Source organism: Octopus bimaculoides, chromosome 3, assembly GCF_046866305.1.
Source record: "Octopus bimaculoides isolate indiv1 chromosome 3, ASM4686630v1, whole genome shotgun sequence".
In the NCBI taxonomy this organism is placed as follows: domain Eukaryota; kingdom Metazoa; phylum Mollusca; class Cephalopoda; order Octopoda; family Octopodidae; genus Octopus; species Octopus bimaculoides.
In genome coordinates this window covers 158,605,221-158,621,083 of record NC_142930.1, presented here as the reverse complement: position 1 = coordinate 158,621,083, position 15,863 = coordinate 158,605,221, and the positions used below count along the sequence as shown (strand labels likewise).

General features: G+C 39.0%; 1 protein-coding gene across 3 annotated transcripts in view; it reads left to right on the top strand.

Annotated features, from left to right (window-relative positions):
• The window catches only part of LOC106877486 (uncharacterized), a 224,232-nt gene extending 208,747 nt beyond the window's left edge, over positions 1 to 15,485 (top strand). For all 3 annotated transcript variants that reach the window (XM_052966014.2, XM_089349885.1, XM_052966013.2), the window contains exons 3-6: positions 748 to 1,232; positions 7,106 to 7,222; positions 9,990 to 10,064; positions 13,013 to 15,485. In XM_052966014.2, the coding sequence (XP_052821974.1) occupies positions 748 to 1,232; positions 7,106 to 7,222; positions 9,990 to 10,064; positions 13,013 to 13,284 (949 nt within the window). In that variant the 3' untranslated portion in view covers positions 13,285 to 15,485. The remainder of the gene's footprint in view (positions 1 to 747; positions 1,233 to 7,105; positions 7,223 to 9,989; positions 10,065 to 13,012) is intronic.
• The last annotated feature ends 378 nt before the right edge of the window (positions 15,486 to 15,863 follow it).

Genomic DNA, 15,863 nt, shown 5'->3' with positions numbered 1-15,863 from the left:
CTGTTTTTTTATGTTTTATTTATATTCTTATAATATTAATGTAGGATTTAGAATATATAATATATACAGTAAAATGAAATGAAGTATTGATTGTCTTATTGAATAAATGAAATATTAAATTTTAAAGAACTAGTATACTTTCTTGCATTTCAACAGTCTTCAAGGTCCCAGGTTGTGTAAACATAAGGACACACGAAATGTGTCACGGCTGACAGGAAGCGGTGCTGCTTCCTAGGACTAAATAGCAGTAGTATTATTCCCTTCATGGGACTGTCATATTAAGTTGACAGCATGCAACTACTTTATATATATATATATATATATATATATATATATATATATATATATATAGGGTGTTATTCGATTACACTGAACCCAGAAAGATGCAAGGCAAGGTCAACCTCAGCAGAATTTGAACTCATAATCAATGTTATATAATCATTGCATTCATTCATGTTTATCAACTTGTTAAATGATTTATCTATCTACATGTTGTCGAAACAGCTGTAAACCCTGGAAGAAATGTGATGCCACCAACTCCATTCTTTCCTTGTTTTATTTATTTATATATACGCATACACACACATATATACACATATATACATACTCTATGAATCTAGAACCTAGAGGACTCGTCCAAACTTATTGTACACATACACATCCTCTAATAATAACAGCATCCAGATCTTACATCATATCCAGCAAATTCTGTGGTTATTTTGTTTACATTTTTTCTTTTTTTTTCAGGCAATTTTCTAGTTTTGAATTCAACCGTGATGGTGAAGTCGTTATGATTGCTGAACCATACCATCAGTCACATCAATCACACCACCATCAGCAGCAGCAGTCAACATCTATGGTCTCACAGTGTCTTTCTCAATCTCTCGATATGGATACTGAAAACCTTCCATTAAATCTCTCTGTCTCCAACAACAACAACAACAACAACAACAACAATGGTGGTGGTAGTAGTAGTAGTAGCAATAGTATTAATAATAACAACAACAACAACAACAACAGTAACACCAACAGCCATCATTATCATCACCACCACCACAGCAACAACAACAATTCCTCCTCTCCAATCCCTTCACCTGCCAATTCCTCAGCACTGTCTACCCAACAGCAGCAGTTGCGTCCATCTGTGATAACTTGTGCCTTCGCCAATAGATATACGAACATGACTACCTTTGTACAGCCACATAGTCCAAGCCGTCGAGAACTTACATCAGGTGAGTCAAAATTTCACAACTTACTATTGTTACATGCAATGTATTGTACATTTAAGCATACAACATCTAACATCAAAATATTAAAATTCCCTTTTTATTCTATTTTGTTACATTTATTCTTTAAAAGTGGAGGCGCAATGGCCCAGTGGTTAGGGCAGCGAACTCGCTGTCATAGGGTCGCGGTTTTGATTCCCAGACCGGGCATTGTGAGTGTTTATTGAGCGAAAACACCTAAAGCTCCACAAGGCTCCGGCTGGGGATGGTGGCGAACCCTGCTGTACTCTTCCACCACAACTTTCTCTCACTCTTACTTCCTGTTTCTGTTGTGCCTGTAACTCAAAGGGTCAGCCTTGTCACACTGTGTCACGCTGAATATCCCCGAGAACTACGTTAAGGTTATATGTGTCTGTGGAGTGCTCAGCCACTTGCATGTTAATTTCACGAGCAGGCTGTTCCGTTGATCTGATCAACTGGAACCCTCGACGTCGTAAGCGACGGAGTGCCAACAGCAAATTCTTTAAGGGTACAGACGTGTCTGTATAGTTGAGAGGTTTGCTTCCCAGCAACATAGTTCCTAGTTTGGTCCCACTGTGTGGCACCTTGGACAAGTATCTTCCGCTATGGCCTCAGGTCAACCAAAGACTTGTGAGTGGATCTGGTAGATGGAAACTGAAAGAAGCCCATTGTGTGTGTGTATGTGTGTGAATAAATACTCTTTTACTTGTTTCAGTCATTTGACTGCGGCCATGCTGGAGCACCGCCTTTAGTCGAATCAAATCGACCCTAGGACTTATTCTTTGTAAGCCTAGTACTTATTCTATTGCGCTCTTTTGCCGAACCGCTAAATTACGGGGACGTAAACACACCAGTATTGGTTGTCAAGCGATGTTGTGGGGACAAACACAGACACACAAACACATACACACACACACACACACACATATATATATATATATACGACTGGCCTCTTTCAGTCTCTGTCTACCAAATCCACTCACAAGGCTTTGGTCAGCCCGAGGCTATCGTAGAAGACATTTGCCCAAGGTGCCACGCAGTTGGATTGAACCCAGAACCATGTGGTTGGTAAGCAAGCTACTTACCACACAGCCACTCCTGCGCCTATAATAGATAGATGTGTGTTTGTTTGTGTGTGTGTGTGTATGTATGAGTGTTAGTGTCTCTTTGTCTTAGCATTGTGATAGTTGTAAGTGAGTGTTACCATCATACAACTGGTGTCCATCATTTCCAGTCTTCCTTGGAAACATGTCTGACTGTAGAGAAATATTACCTCACTTGGAAACAGGTGAAGGTTGGCAACAGCAAGGGCAGCCTACTGTAGAAAATCAGCCTCAGAAAATTCCATCAAAACCCATTTGAACATGGAAAAGGGGACATTAGAATATTGATGGTGATGGTAGTGGTGAACTGAATTATTGATAGTTGTCATAGACACTTCACTGCTAAATATGGCAAGCAGCAAAATTTCAACCAATTTTACTTCACTGACTCAACCAGCTACAACTTGCATTTCAAAGAAATATAATTTTAATCTAGATATCTAGTGTCATCACTCGTTTCTTTCTACTCGTGTCTGCCAGTTCTTCATCCATTTCTCTGCTTGCCAAAAAGCTTACAGACTTTTTCTGTGTTACAAATGGCTATTCATCATGATACACTATACAACATAATTAAAGAGCTGCGGCAGAGAAACAGTTATAAATTCAAGAGTATAGACATTTGTCTATATAAGAGCTCTTCAGTCTATAAATCATGCTGAAATTGGCAACATTCCACAAGTGCCCAGGTAAATACACTTACACACCCAGGTGTGTATGTACACACACAAAGGCATATATAGTTGTTTCTGCCTGCACATACAACTTTTGTACTTATATATTAACTTCTATTACTGTGATAATTTGTAAATGTGTAGATATATATCATGTGTGTTTAAGTATGTACCCATATGTACATTCTACATGAAAAGTATTTTTATTTGCGGTAATTTGCATATATACATATTTTATGATTTCATTTAAGCATAGCAAAACTAATAACCAGTTGTTAAAACTTGATATATCTCTGCTTCAGTGTAAAGTGTTAGGCAGGTACAGAGCATAATATTAATTAATATATGACAAATGAACAGGACATTATTTACATTTGACAGATATTTGTCCTCATCTTGTTTTGTTGTTAACACAACGTATCGGCTGATATACCCTCCAGCCTTCATCAGGTGTCTTGGGGAAATTTCGAATCTGGGTTCTCATTCCTAAGGTATTTTTCGATGTTGTTGTTATAATCATCATCATTATTGTTATTATTATTATTATTATTATTATTATTGTTATTGTTATTATTATTTTTCAGGTCGCTGCCTGGAATCAAACTTGAAATCTTGGGGTTAGTAGCCCGCACTCTTAACCACTATGCCATATGCCCGTGGGCATAGTGGTTAAGAGCGCAGGCTACTAACCCCAAGATTCCGAGTTCAATTCCAGGCAGTGACCTGAATAATAATAACAACATCAAAAAATACCTTAGGAATGAGAACCCAGGTTCGAAATTTCCCCCAAGACACCTGATGAAGGCTGGAGGGTATATCAGCTGAAACGTGTTAACAAACAAGATGAGGACAAATATCCGTCAAATGTAAATAATGTAAATAATTCCTCGTCTCTTAAATATAGAACTGTATTAAATGAACAGGAGTTGTGTAATCACCTTCGTTAGTTTACTGTTGTTTCTGCAATAAGATTCAGAGCTGAATGCTTGTGCAGCATCCTATAACTACCAGCAAAAGTTACATAGTGACTCAAGAGACCAAGAGTTTCGGCTCCTATCAAAGATTGATTACTGCCATTGCCAACTATCACTAGACTCTTTGAAACCTAGCTGTGATACAATTTCTTCTTGAGAAGGATTTGACTGCTACATCTATAAATCAATCAACCACTTAGTGGCTCCTTCTTTGACTCAGCATCATCTTTGTTCTAGCACTAGGTTACCAAACTTTTACTATTTCCAGTGGTCAGCAATATTTATTTTATAACTTTAGATGCTGCCAGATGGTTCCCTGCACCAAGAACATTTAAATATTTGCTTGCCACCCAGAACATTTCACTTGATATCCATCCTTCATCCTGAATACCCTTCTCTCCACCCACATTTTACATAAATCACGACCCCTCTCTGAGCCACTAAATTATCTCTCCTTCTCCATTATCGTACATTTCTCACCCTCCCATACACTATACCTGCCTTTCTTTCTCTCTCTCTCTCTCTCTCTCTCTCTCTCTCTCTCTCTCTCTCTTTTCTCTCTCTCTCTCTCTCTCTCTCTCTCTCTCTCTCTCTCATTCTTTCCCTGTTTACTGTATCACTTACCATTCTGCTGCTCTTCACACCCTCTTTTCTGTGCTGTCAGTCATCTCCTACTCTCCCCCACCTTTCCACAACTCAAGCATATTTGTTCTTCATTCATTATATTCACACACACCTTACCCATTCTCCATTTCGTAATACATACACACTCGCACAACAGGATTCTTTCAGTTTCCATGTAGCAAATCCACTTACAAGGCCCAAGGCTATTGTAGAAGATACTTACCTAAGATGCAGTACAGTTGGATTGAACCCAAGGCGTCATGGCTGGGAAGCAAATTTCCTAACTACACAGTCACGCCTGTACTTATGTGTGTTGAAATAGTTATATCTGTGTTGTTTTTTTTTCTCTCTCAGAAGAAATTATTATCCAAAATTTTATGAGTTAGTACTTCCATAAACTAGTAAAATGTGAGAAGAATGTTGTGGTTATGAATGTGAAAGAAAACTACACCATGTAGAAGTGGTGAGACTAATTGTAAGTTAACTGGAATACTATTCAGTATTAGGTTTGGTATTTAAAGATGTAGTGTCAGTCATGTTCATAGCTGAATGTAGGGGTGTATTTGAAGCAGTGTGTTTGGTGATATTTGGAGCTGGAGTTTAGGTAGTGGTAGTGGTGGTGGTGTCAATGACAAACTGAGGCAGTCTGGAGTAATATAATTATTATGGTTAACTAGTTTTCAGATGGATTGCTCAAATTGTCACTCATCTAAGAACTGTGCTTGCTTGTCTTACCAATGCCTTAACTTCTGTAAGCTGACAAAAAAAAAAAAAATTCTGTATTTTCAGCATCAATCGTTATGGCATAAATTCTTCATTTAGGGTATCTTGTTGTTTTTGCCGTTTTTCTCCTTCTCTGAAGCGAGCATATTTCCATATAAAACGTAACTGAATACTTTAGCTCATTATATCAAGAATGCCATGTATGTTCACTGGTATTTAGTACCGCTCTGAAATGGTTATCCTGAGAATTTGTATTGAGAAACTGTAAACTACAGGAATTTCTTTCCTTCCTTCTTTCTTTCTTTACTGCCACCTACCTTACCAACAGCATCCAAAAGACCTTCGTTAAAATTTGTCAGATGTTGTTTTAACCCTTGCTACACTAATTATATATCATGCTTCAAGACTTACTCATCCACTTCCTTGTTGTTTTCCTGTTTTGTCTTTACACTTCACACCTGAATTTTTTTTATTATTTTATCTTATTTTATTTATTATTTTAAGAGAAATGAAGGTGGCTCTAGAATGAACCAGGCTTAAGAAGTATTACCTAAAATGTAAAATGCATAGCAGTACATTGGCTGCTACGAGCATAGTTGAAAATAAGACTGAATATTTTCCCCCGACTGTTTTGCATTTTTACATGTTTGCATAAATGAACTGGTTGGTTGTTTGTTGTCAAATTAGATGTTTGCATATTACTTCAAGAAAGACATTTTTGCAATGGAGTACCTCTCCAGTGTGGAGGCGCAATGGCCCAGTGATTAGGGCAGCGGACTCGCGGTCATAGGATTGCGGTTTCGATTCCCAGACCGGGCGTTGTGAGTGTTTATTGAGCGAAAACACCTAAAGTTCCACGAGGCTCTGGCAGGGGATGGTGGAGAACCCTGCTGTACTCTTTCACCACAACTTTCTCTCACTCTTTCTTCCTGTTTCTGTTGTACTTGTATTTCAAAGGGCCTACCTTGTCACACTCTGTGTCACACTGAATTACCCCAAGAACTACGTTAAAGGTACACGTGTCTGTGGAGTGCTCAGCCACTTGCACGAAATCGTGATGGCACCTGTGCCCAGCGTCGCCTTCCTGGCACTTGTGCCGGTGGCACGTGTAAAGACATTCGAGCAAGATCGTTGTCAGTGCCGCCGGACTGGCTCCTGTGTAGGTGGCACATAAGATACACCATTTTGAACGTGGCCGTTGCCAGTACCACCTGACTGGCCTTAGTGCCAGTGGCACATAAAAGCACCCACTACACTCTCTGAGTGGTTGGCGTTAGGAAGGGCATCCAGCTGTAGAAACTCTGCCAAATCAGATTGGAGCCTGGTGTAGCCATCTGGTTCGCCAGTCCTCAGTCAAATCGTCCAACCCATGCTAGCATGGAAAGCGGACGTTAAACGATGATGATGATGATGTATGAAACAAGGGTTAACTAAAATACTCAAAACAAGCATGGATGTTTGGGAGAAACATGAAAAGGGACAGGTAAAGGGTTAATAAATGGCTCTATCAAAGTTACATAATCTATTTATGAAAACTAAATATGGTTTTACTATTCAGTTAACCAATGAAGTCGTAAAAGTATGAAGCTTACCAAGCTTTCAATATCTGGAATATGCTGGGTGTCTGAGTTCTTCAAATTTTTCAACAGAACGGGTTAACCATTCTATTAGTGAATGCCTCATCTGTCTCATATACTGTTGAGAACATTTTTGAGATCCTACAATTACAGAAAATCTGAAATGTATTTGTTACCATTTTACAGGTATGTGTGATCCAGAGGAGCATTTTCGTCGGTCCTTAGGAAAGGACTATAAGAAATTAAACCGCCAATCTCCTGTTCCCATGACTAGAACCAAGATTACAGATTCTGTGGCATCAGGTAAGCCCTTGCTCCTCTCTGAACTTCAGTAATATTTGTAATGTACTTTATGTATGTATACATCTATAGATATATACGTGCATGTATATATATAAGAGTGTAAGCATGGCTGTGTGGTTAAAAAGTTTGCTTCCCAACTACATGGTTTTGAGTTCAATCCCACTGCATGGAACCATGGGCAAGTGTCTTCTACCCGTTCCAGCCTGACCAAAACCTTGTGAGTGGATTTAATAGACAGAAACTAAAAGGATCATTTCATGTATGTGTGTGTGTGTGTGTATACGTGCACATGTGCTTCTGTTTCAGTGTGTGTGTTTTAACATCTCACGTGTTTCTAGAAAAGTCACCAACATGTGGGTGATGTTCTCTGGTCAATCAATTATCCACTCACTTGGCACCTTCAAAGTTGCTTAGAATGAGATCCCTTACTCGAGAAACAAGTAAGAATTGATGATAGGAAAGGTATGGGGCTTTCAAACAGTGCCTCTATAACGTTCCTCTTACACATGTAAGCCTGGAAAAACATACATAACAGCAAATGAAATGGTTTAAAAATCTATGTAAATATATATATATATATATATATATCAATTGTCATAAGTCTGAAAAAAAAGCAATCTCTAAAAATTTTCGAGCACTTACACATTTATGTATTCAAGTAGTGTATTTTTGGTTATGACAATAACTGGTTTTGTGTCTTCTGTTGCCCAGTACAATCATCATCATCATGTCCGCTTTCCATGTTAGCATGGGTTGGACGATTTAACTGGGGACTGATGGACATTCTTGATTATTTCAACATATAAACATCCAGTTGTTTGATCAACTTTATAAACTTACTCATTGAATTTGCATGCCAAGTGGTTGAGTATTCCACAGACATATGTCCCATTAATGTAATTTTCAGCAACACAGTATAACAAGGCTGGCCCTTTGAATTATAGGTACACTCCATCTAACAAGCTTCCTTACAGTTTCTGTGTACTTGATTCTACTTACAAAGACCTGAGGCTATGGGTAAGACATGTGCCCCCCCCCCATCCCAAGATGCCATGCAGTGAGATGGAACCCAGAACCTCACATTTGCAAAGTGAGCTTCTTAACCACTCAGACTTCCCTGTATACCATCTCCGAGTAATTAACCTCAATAGTTTATTTACTTCGTAATTCTCTCATCGTTACTTAAGTATAATAAAGTCATTCCTTCACTGAAGAGGTTATAATGTAACTATATCCAGAATTGTCTTTTGTACATGTTGAAGTGATTAAAATAATATTAGCTAATGTTTGTATTTTTCTTATTACATAATTATTTCTAACTGGATTTTTAATACTCACTGCATTAAACATCATCATCATCATCGTTTAACATCCGCTCTCCATGCTAGCATGGGTTGGACGATTTAACTGAGGACTAGTGAAACCGAATGGCTACACCAGGCTCCAATCTGATTTGGCAGAGTTTCTACAGCTGGATGTCCTTCCTAACGCCAACCACTCCGAGAGTGTAGTGGGTGCTTTTACGTGCCACCGGCACAAGGGCCAGTCAGGTGGTTCTGGCAACAACCACGCTCAAAAGGTGTTTTTTATGTGCTACCTTGCACTGGAGCCAGTCTGGCGGCACTGGCAATGACCACACTCAAATGTTGTTTTTCATGTGCCACCAGCACATGTGCCAGTAGGGCAACTCTGGCAACAATCACACTCGAATGGTGCTTTTCACGTGCCACCAGTATGGAAGCCAATCCATGGCCCTGGCAATGGTCACGCTCGGATGTGCTTTTAACATTCCACTGGCACATGTGTATATGTACGTACACACACACACACACACACACACACACAGAGTTTCTGCCTACCAAATTCACTCACAAGTTATTGGGCGGTCTGGGGCTATTGTAGAAAATACTTGGCTAAAATGACGCAGTGGAACTGGACCTGAAAGCACGTGGTTGCAAAGTGAGCTTCTTAACTACACAGCCATGCTTGCTGTGATAGTTTTAGCATAATGTTTTTTGTTGGAGCATTTTTTTAATGGTTGGATACCCTTCTAACAACTCAACCATGAAGTTAGGAGTGGAACCTGATGTATATTTATTACGCAAACTCTAACAACAAGATTTTTGTGTTTATGTGCCTCCCCCAGTGGCTCTGATAGTAAGATTTGAACTCCTGACCATATTGTCTGCAGTTAGGCAAGTTGGCATCACAACCAATATGCTTATGTATTACTAAGTTAAAGAAGTGATTTTTAAATTCTCAAACGCAGGATAATGCTAATAATATAGCCTGAACAGGATAAGCTACCCCTATTTTGCAGAAAAATGTGTTGGCGGTCAGCTATGAGACCCAAACTCACACCTCCGTGATTACGCGTCGCAGTGCTCTAGGCCGATTAAGCTAAACTGCCCTCACCACAAATTCTTCTGCAAATTTAAGATGTATAGAAATCTCGCTTTATGAGACGCTATCATACGTTAAATTCAAATTACGATGAACGTAAACAAACAAAGTTTGCTTTTAGAAGCGTTGAGATGTCTGAGAAAGTTAAAGAAGTGATTTTAAATTCTCAAACGCAGGATAATGCTAATAACATAGCCTGAACAGGATAAGCTACCCCTATTTTGCAGAAAAAAGTGTTGGCAGCCAGCTTTCAACACTGTACAATAAGTAGTTTTGCTCTTAGTTCCTCATACATTCACAAACTCTCCACTGCCATTGGTGCTTTCTGATATCTTTATAATATTGTTGCATGACTTTGTTTCAGTGAACAGCAGTGATAACGAACCTGTTGGAACCTGTAGTGAGCGGCTTGTCCTATTGACAACACAAGAAAACAGCCGTAAGTTTCAATTAGAATTTCACTCTTTTTCTTTTTTTTCCACGTTTTGGCTGAGGTATCAAAAGAATACTTTGCTTTTCTTTCAATATTCTTACTGCATTATTGTGTTATTCAGGCATTAAAGGCAGATGGTCCGACTGTTAACTGAAAGGAAATGAGTATGGTCTAGCTCACTGGACCTCAACCACTCTTTGCCTATGGACTCCTTTGATTCCTATTTTATTCTATTGGCTCCCCCCTCCCCCTAGCCATTTGATTTTCAAAAAGTCCCATCATATTTTTTTTATAATTAAATATTATTAGGAATTGTATAAAAAATTACTATATAGGCATAGGAGTGGCTGTGTGGTAAGTAGCTTGCTTACCAACCACATAGTTCTGGGTTCAGTCCCACTGCGTGGCACCTTGGGCAAGTGTCTTCTACTATAGCCTCGGGCCGACCAAAGCCTTGTGAGTGGATTTGGTAGACGGAAACTGAAAGAAGCCCGTCGTATATATGTATATATATATATGTGTGTGTGTATATGTTTGTGTGTCTGTGTTGTCCCCCCCCCCCCAACATCGCTTGACAACTGATGCTGGTGTGTTTATGTCCCCATAACTTAGCGGGGACAATAGAATAAATACTAGGCTTACAAAGAATAAGTCCTGGGATTGATTTGCTTGACTGAAGGCAGTGCTCCAGCATGGCCGCAGTCAAATTACTGAAGCAAGTAAAAGAGTAAAAGAGAGTAAAAACAAATGGAACTTTGATTATTAAGTCTGCTCAATCAGAGCTGACTTAGGGCTATAAATGCAAATGAGAAGTAAGACATGAAGTGTATTACGTATCCATTTTGAAGGTTTCTCACCATTTCCAAAATTAGATGTAACTTAAGTGATTCAAACATAAGATATGCATGTAGATCTTGTACAGCTAGTGTTAATTGACCACACAAATTTGAACCTTTTATCTTAGTTTCCCAGAATAGTTATTTTGGCATTATTTTTAATTGTTTTCTTATTATTAATTACCTTTTTTTTTTAATTTAATCTTTCATTTCCTTATGAAAATTCATTAGAATGTGCTGAAATTCTATCTTTTAGCAAGAGTGCATGGAGAAAAATTTCAAAATTGTTAATTGAAATAAAGTAACAATGTTGAATTACTTCTAGTTCTCTAAATTTTGCTGATTCGATATTTGTGAGAGTCAACAGACTTTCACATTGAATTTAAAATGAAACTGGCTTTCCTTTTTATTTTTATCATTTCAAGTTTAAAAGTTGTAACACTTCTGGTATTTAAAAATTTATTCAAAATTCATTGACTTTATTTTTATGCTATTATTTCATTTAGGTAAAAAGTTGTTGCAATTCTTCATAGAAATCCAAAATTCCTCCTGGTCACCTTATTTCAACAGAGTACTGCCAGCTTATGTAGCACTTACTCTCTTTTACTCTTTTAATTGTTTCAGTCATTTGACTGTGGCCATGCTGGAGCACCGCCTTTAGTCGAGCAAATCGACCCCAGGACTTATTCTTTGGAAGCCTAGTACTTATTCTATTGCGCTCTTTTGCCGAACCGCTAAGTTACGAGGACGTAAACACACCAGCATCGGTTGTCAAGCGATGTTGGGGGGACAAACACAGACACACAAACACACACATACATATATATACAACGGGCTTCTTTCAGTTTCCGTCTACCAAATCCATTCACAAGGCTTTGGTTGGCCTAAGGCCATAGTAGAACACACTTGCCCAAGATGCCACGCAGTGGGACTGAACCCAGAACCATGTGGTTGGTAAGCAAGCTACTTACCACACAGCCACTCCTACGCCTACTTGTAAATTTATTTTTCAGTGACTGATTGTTCCTGCTCTACAATGTCTAATATGAGGTTATTGTTTTGTTTAGCTCTTCATTGGCCATGACCATCCTGTCATTTTAGAAGTATCTACTTCTACATTATTCAGTGTACCCTTCTGTTTTGCACGAAGGGAAGGCATAGTTTGTAGATTTTGCTGCTATTTCTAGCAATTAAACAACAGCATAGATCAATCATGGATAACCTACAGCCCACGGGATCTTCTGAATGGCATACCTAACAAAAAATTACCTTTAGATTTTTTTTTTTCTTTTTAGTAGTTTGGCTGGCCCACTTAATGAAGAGCCATATCTCATGTGACCTGCTTCAAAAAGATTGCCCCCTTCTGATACAGGTTCTTCCTTTTTGGCTTAACCACATAAGATGTTTAGATTGCATGTAAATAACACATCATCATCATCATCATCATCGTCTTCGTCGTCGTCGTTTAACGTCCGCTCTCCATGCTAGCATGGGTTGGACGATTTGACTGAGGACTGGTGAAACCAGATGGCTACAGCAGGCTCCAATCTGATTTGGCAGAGTTTCTACGGCTGGATGCCCTTCCTAGTGCCAACCACTCAGAGAGTGTAGTGGGTGCTTTTACATGCCACCGGCACGAGGGCCAGTCAGGCGGTACTGGCAACGGCCACGCTCAAGATGGTGTATTTTATGTGCCACCTGCACAAGAGCCAGTCCAGGGGCACTGGCAACGATCTCGCTCGAAAATCCTACGAAGGCCAGTTAGGCGGTACTGGCAACAGCCACGCTCAAAATGGTGTATTTTATGTGTCACCCGCATAAGAGCCAGTCGAGGAGCACTGGTAACGATCTTGCTCGAAAGTCCTTAGACATGCCGCGGGCACAAGTGCCAGAAAGGCGATGCTGGGCACAGGTGCCGTCACAAATTCGCTTTCACTTGCCCCAATAAGTCTTCACAAGCTGAGTTTAGTGTCCAATTTAACTCGATTTCGATTTCACTTGCCTCCTGTACATAAAGTCAGGGAGTAATAAAACATACATTACTTTATTTTATTAAACAAAAACTCTGCTGCTAACTCTGTTTCCTAAACGTTTTTTTCTTTCCTCTTACTTTCACAGCATCTGTCGATGACCACTTTGCAAGATCACTAGGGAATAGCACGTGGACGAATTTGAAGTCTAAGACTGATGTATTGATTGAATCGGTGGACGACCATTTTGCAAAAGCACTCGGAGACACCTGGCATCGAATCAAAGCCGAGCAGGAGAACCACTGTAACTCATCACGGTCGTCTTCACCCTTGCAGCTGCAATCACAGCCGTCATCACAGCCGTCATCACAGACAGCAGCACAGCAGCAGCAGCAGCAGACGCCGCTTGTCTCAACATAGTCTCGAGTTGAGTTGCTGCCTGTACGTCCATCCGTCTGCTTGTGAACTGAAATGCATTGTTGACTATTATAAAGAACAATTTTATGTGTGAAATTGTGCGTGTGCATCTATATGTGTAGGCATATATATATATATATATATATATATACACACATATACACACAAATACATTTACCAACTACAGAAATGTAGCAATATTGTATATATATCTATGCAAGCGATCTCTCTTTCTCTCATATATGTCTCCCTCTCCTTTCTTCTCAGTTTCTCTCTTTTGCTCTTGGAATACCTTCAATACTTGAATATATGAATGCAGTTATGGAAGGAAACATTTTTGTGTTTTGTGAGTGGTTTACTTGAGTGAAAAACAAAAAAAAATGTCACTTCTGATTCCCTTTCTCTTTCATTCCCTCCAGTTCTCTTTCTCACTCTCTCTCTCTCTCTCTCTCTCTCCACACACAGACATACATACACACAAACACACAATTGTAGATGACATCTAAAGGAGCACATGTTCAAATTGACATCTTTTGTCATTTGGCATCTTTGAGAGACACATGTGCAGAGTGGTATTTGTTTCTGATGTGTCGTCCAAGAGATGACTGGATGGGTGGATAAACTGTACCTTGTGTTTTCAGTACAACACTAAAGTTTTTCATCTTCACACAAAACAAGTCTGCTTGAAGGGGTAGAGATAGGTCGTCTCTAGAAGATTTGAACTCAAGCATTGCAAGCCATCCATAAACAGACTCCTCCTGCCTCTGCTGTAAGATTTGTCCATTGACAGAGCTCAAACTGACTCCTCCTGCCTCTGTTGTAAGATTTGTCCATTGACAGAGTCAAACAGACTCCTCCTGCCTCTGTCATAAGATTTATCCATTGACAGAGTCAAACGGACTCCTCCTGCCTCTGTTGTAAGATTTGTCCATTGACAGAGCTCAAACTGACTCCTCCTGCCTCTGTTGTAAGATTTGTCCATTGACAGAGTCAAACGGACTCCTCCTGCCTCTGTCATAAGATTTATCCATTGACAGAGTCAAACGGACTCCTCCTACCTCTGTTGTAAGATTTGTCCATTGACAGTCAAACGGACTCCTCCTGCCTCTGTTGTAAGATTTATCCATTGACAGAGCTCAAACTGACTCCTCCTGCCTCTGTTGTAAGATTTGTCCATTGACAGAGTCAAACGGACTCCTCCTGCCTCTGTTGTAAGATTTATCCATTGACAGAGTCAAACGGACTCCTCCTGCCTCTGTCATAAGATTTATCCATTGACAGAGTCAAACGGACTCCTCCTGCCTCTGTTGTAAGATTTATCCATTGACAGAGCTCGAACCAAGAGCACTTCTGTGAATAGACCAACACCCATCGATTTATCTCAAAGATGTTTCTCATTGAAGAATTATTAATTGCCCCTCCCTATTAAAATGGTGGTTTTAATTGACATTTTAAGTATGCTGCATAATTAAATCATTAACAAACCCTCTACCTACATACATTACAAATATCTTTAAAAATAATTTTTAGATAGCTGGTCAGTTTGATATTTATAATTTCCCTGCTCCTTCTATTTCCTTTCATTCTCAATATCTTTTAAGCTTCTATTTTTTTTCCATTTTTCTTCTCCCTCCCCTTGTTTCTTTCTCTCTATCCATTTTATTCTCCTCGTCTTCTTGATTGTCTCCAGCTCTTCTCCATCAACTAAATCTCTTTCTTGTGTTTTTTGCCAAACTTCTTTTTCTTTTCTTTTTCCCTGTATTTTCTACACGCTCCATTGGACTCCATCTCTGTCTGTCAAGTCCTTTTGTATATTTTCAAAAATGTTTGTCACCATGTATATGTGATTGTCTGTATGTATGCATGTGAGAGGAAGGCTCTGTGAAAACAACACTGCTCTCTCCTATCCACAAATTGAAACTATGCAACTTTCTTCTGTCTCTCGAATTAGTAATTCACTAAACAAGCTCCTTGTAAATTGGCATTAAAGGTCTGTGAATTTGTTTGCATGTATGTGTACATGTGGTGTGTAGCTGCCTATGAATAAAATATAATCACATACCTAAGCGCCCCCACAGAATCCTGTGGAGTGAATCTCTTGATGTTTGAAACTAAAGGGAAGAGGAAAATAAAAATATTGAAAAAAAAAAACAATAATATAAGAATTTCAAAGAATAAAACAAAAACTATTGTCTTTTTGTTCATTTGTTTTTGAGTTTTTTACTTTTTAGTTTTCAAATTTCATTCTATTTTAATATTTTGCTTTCTTTAATTCTATGCTTTCATGCTTTGTAGTTTCATTCCATGTATTAATTAATAAGCCTTTTACAAAGAAATTAATTTAAATTATTCTTAAAAGCATCGATCACTGAGACAGATTGCTGGCGCAGTCACTAAGGATTACGGAATCACTGGTTAGTATTCTGTAAGGTGCTTGGTATTAGGAAGGGCAGCTAGCCATAAAAGCCATGCCAAAACAGACAGCGAAGTCTTCTGGTTTGCCAGCTCCTATCAAACCAGCCAACCCATGCAAAGAATCCTTTGGTTGACAGCTTCCTATTTTAAATTAGGATGGGATGGTG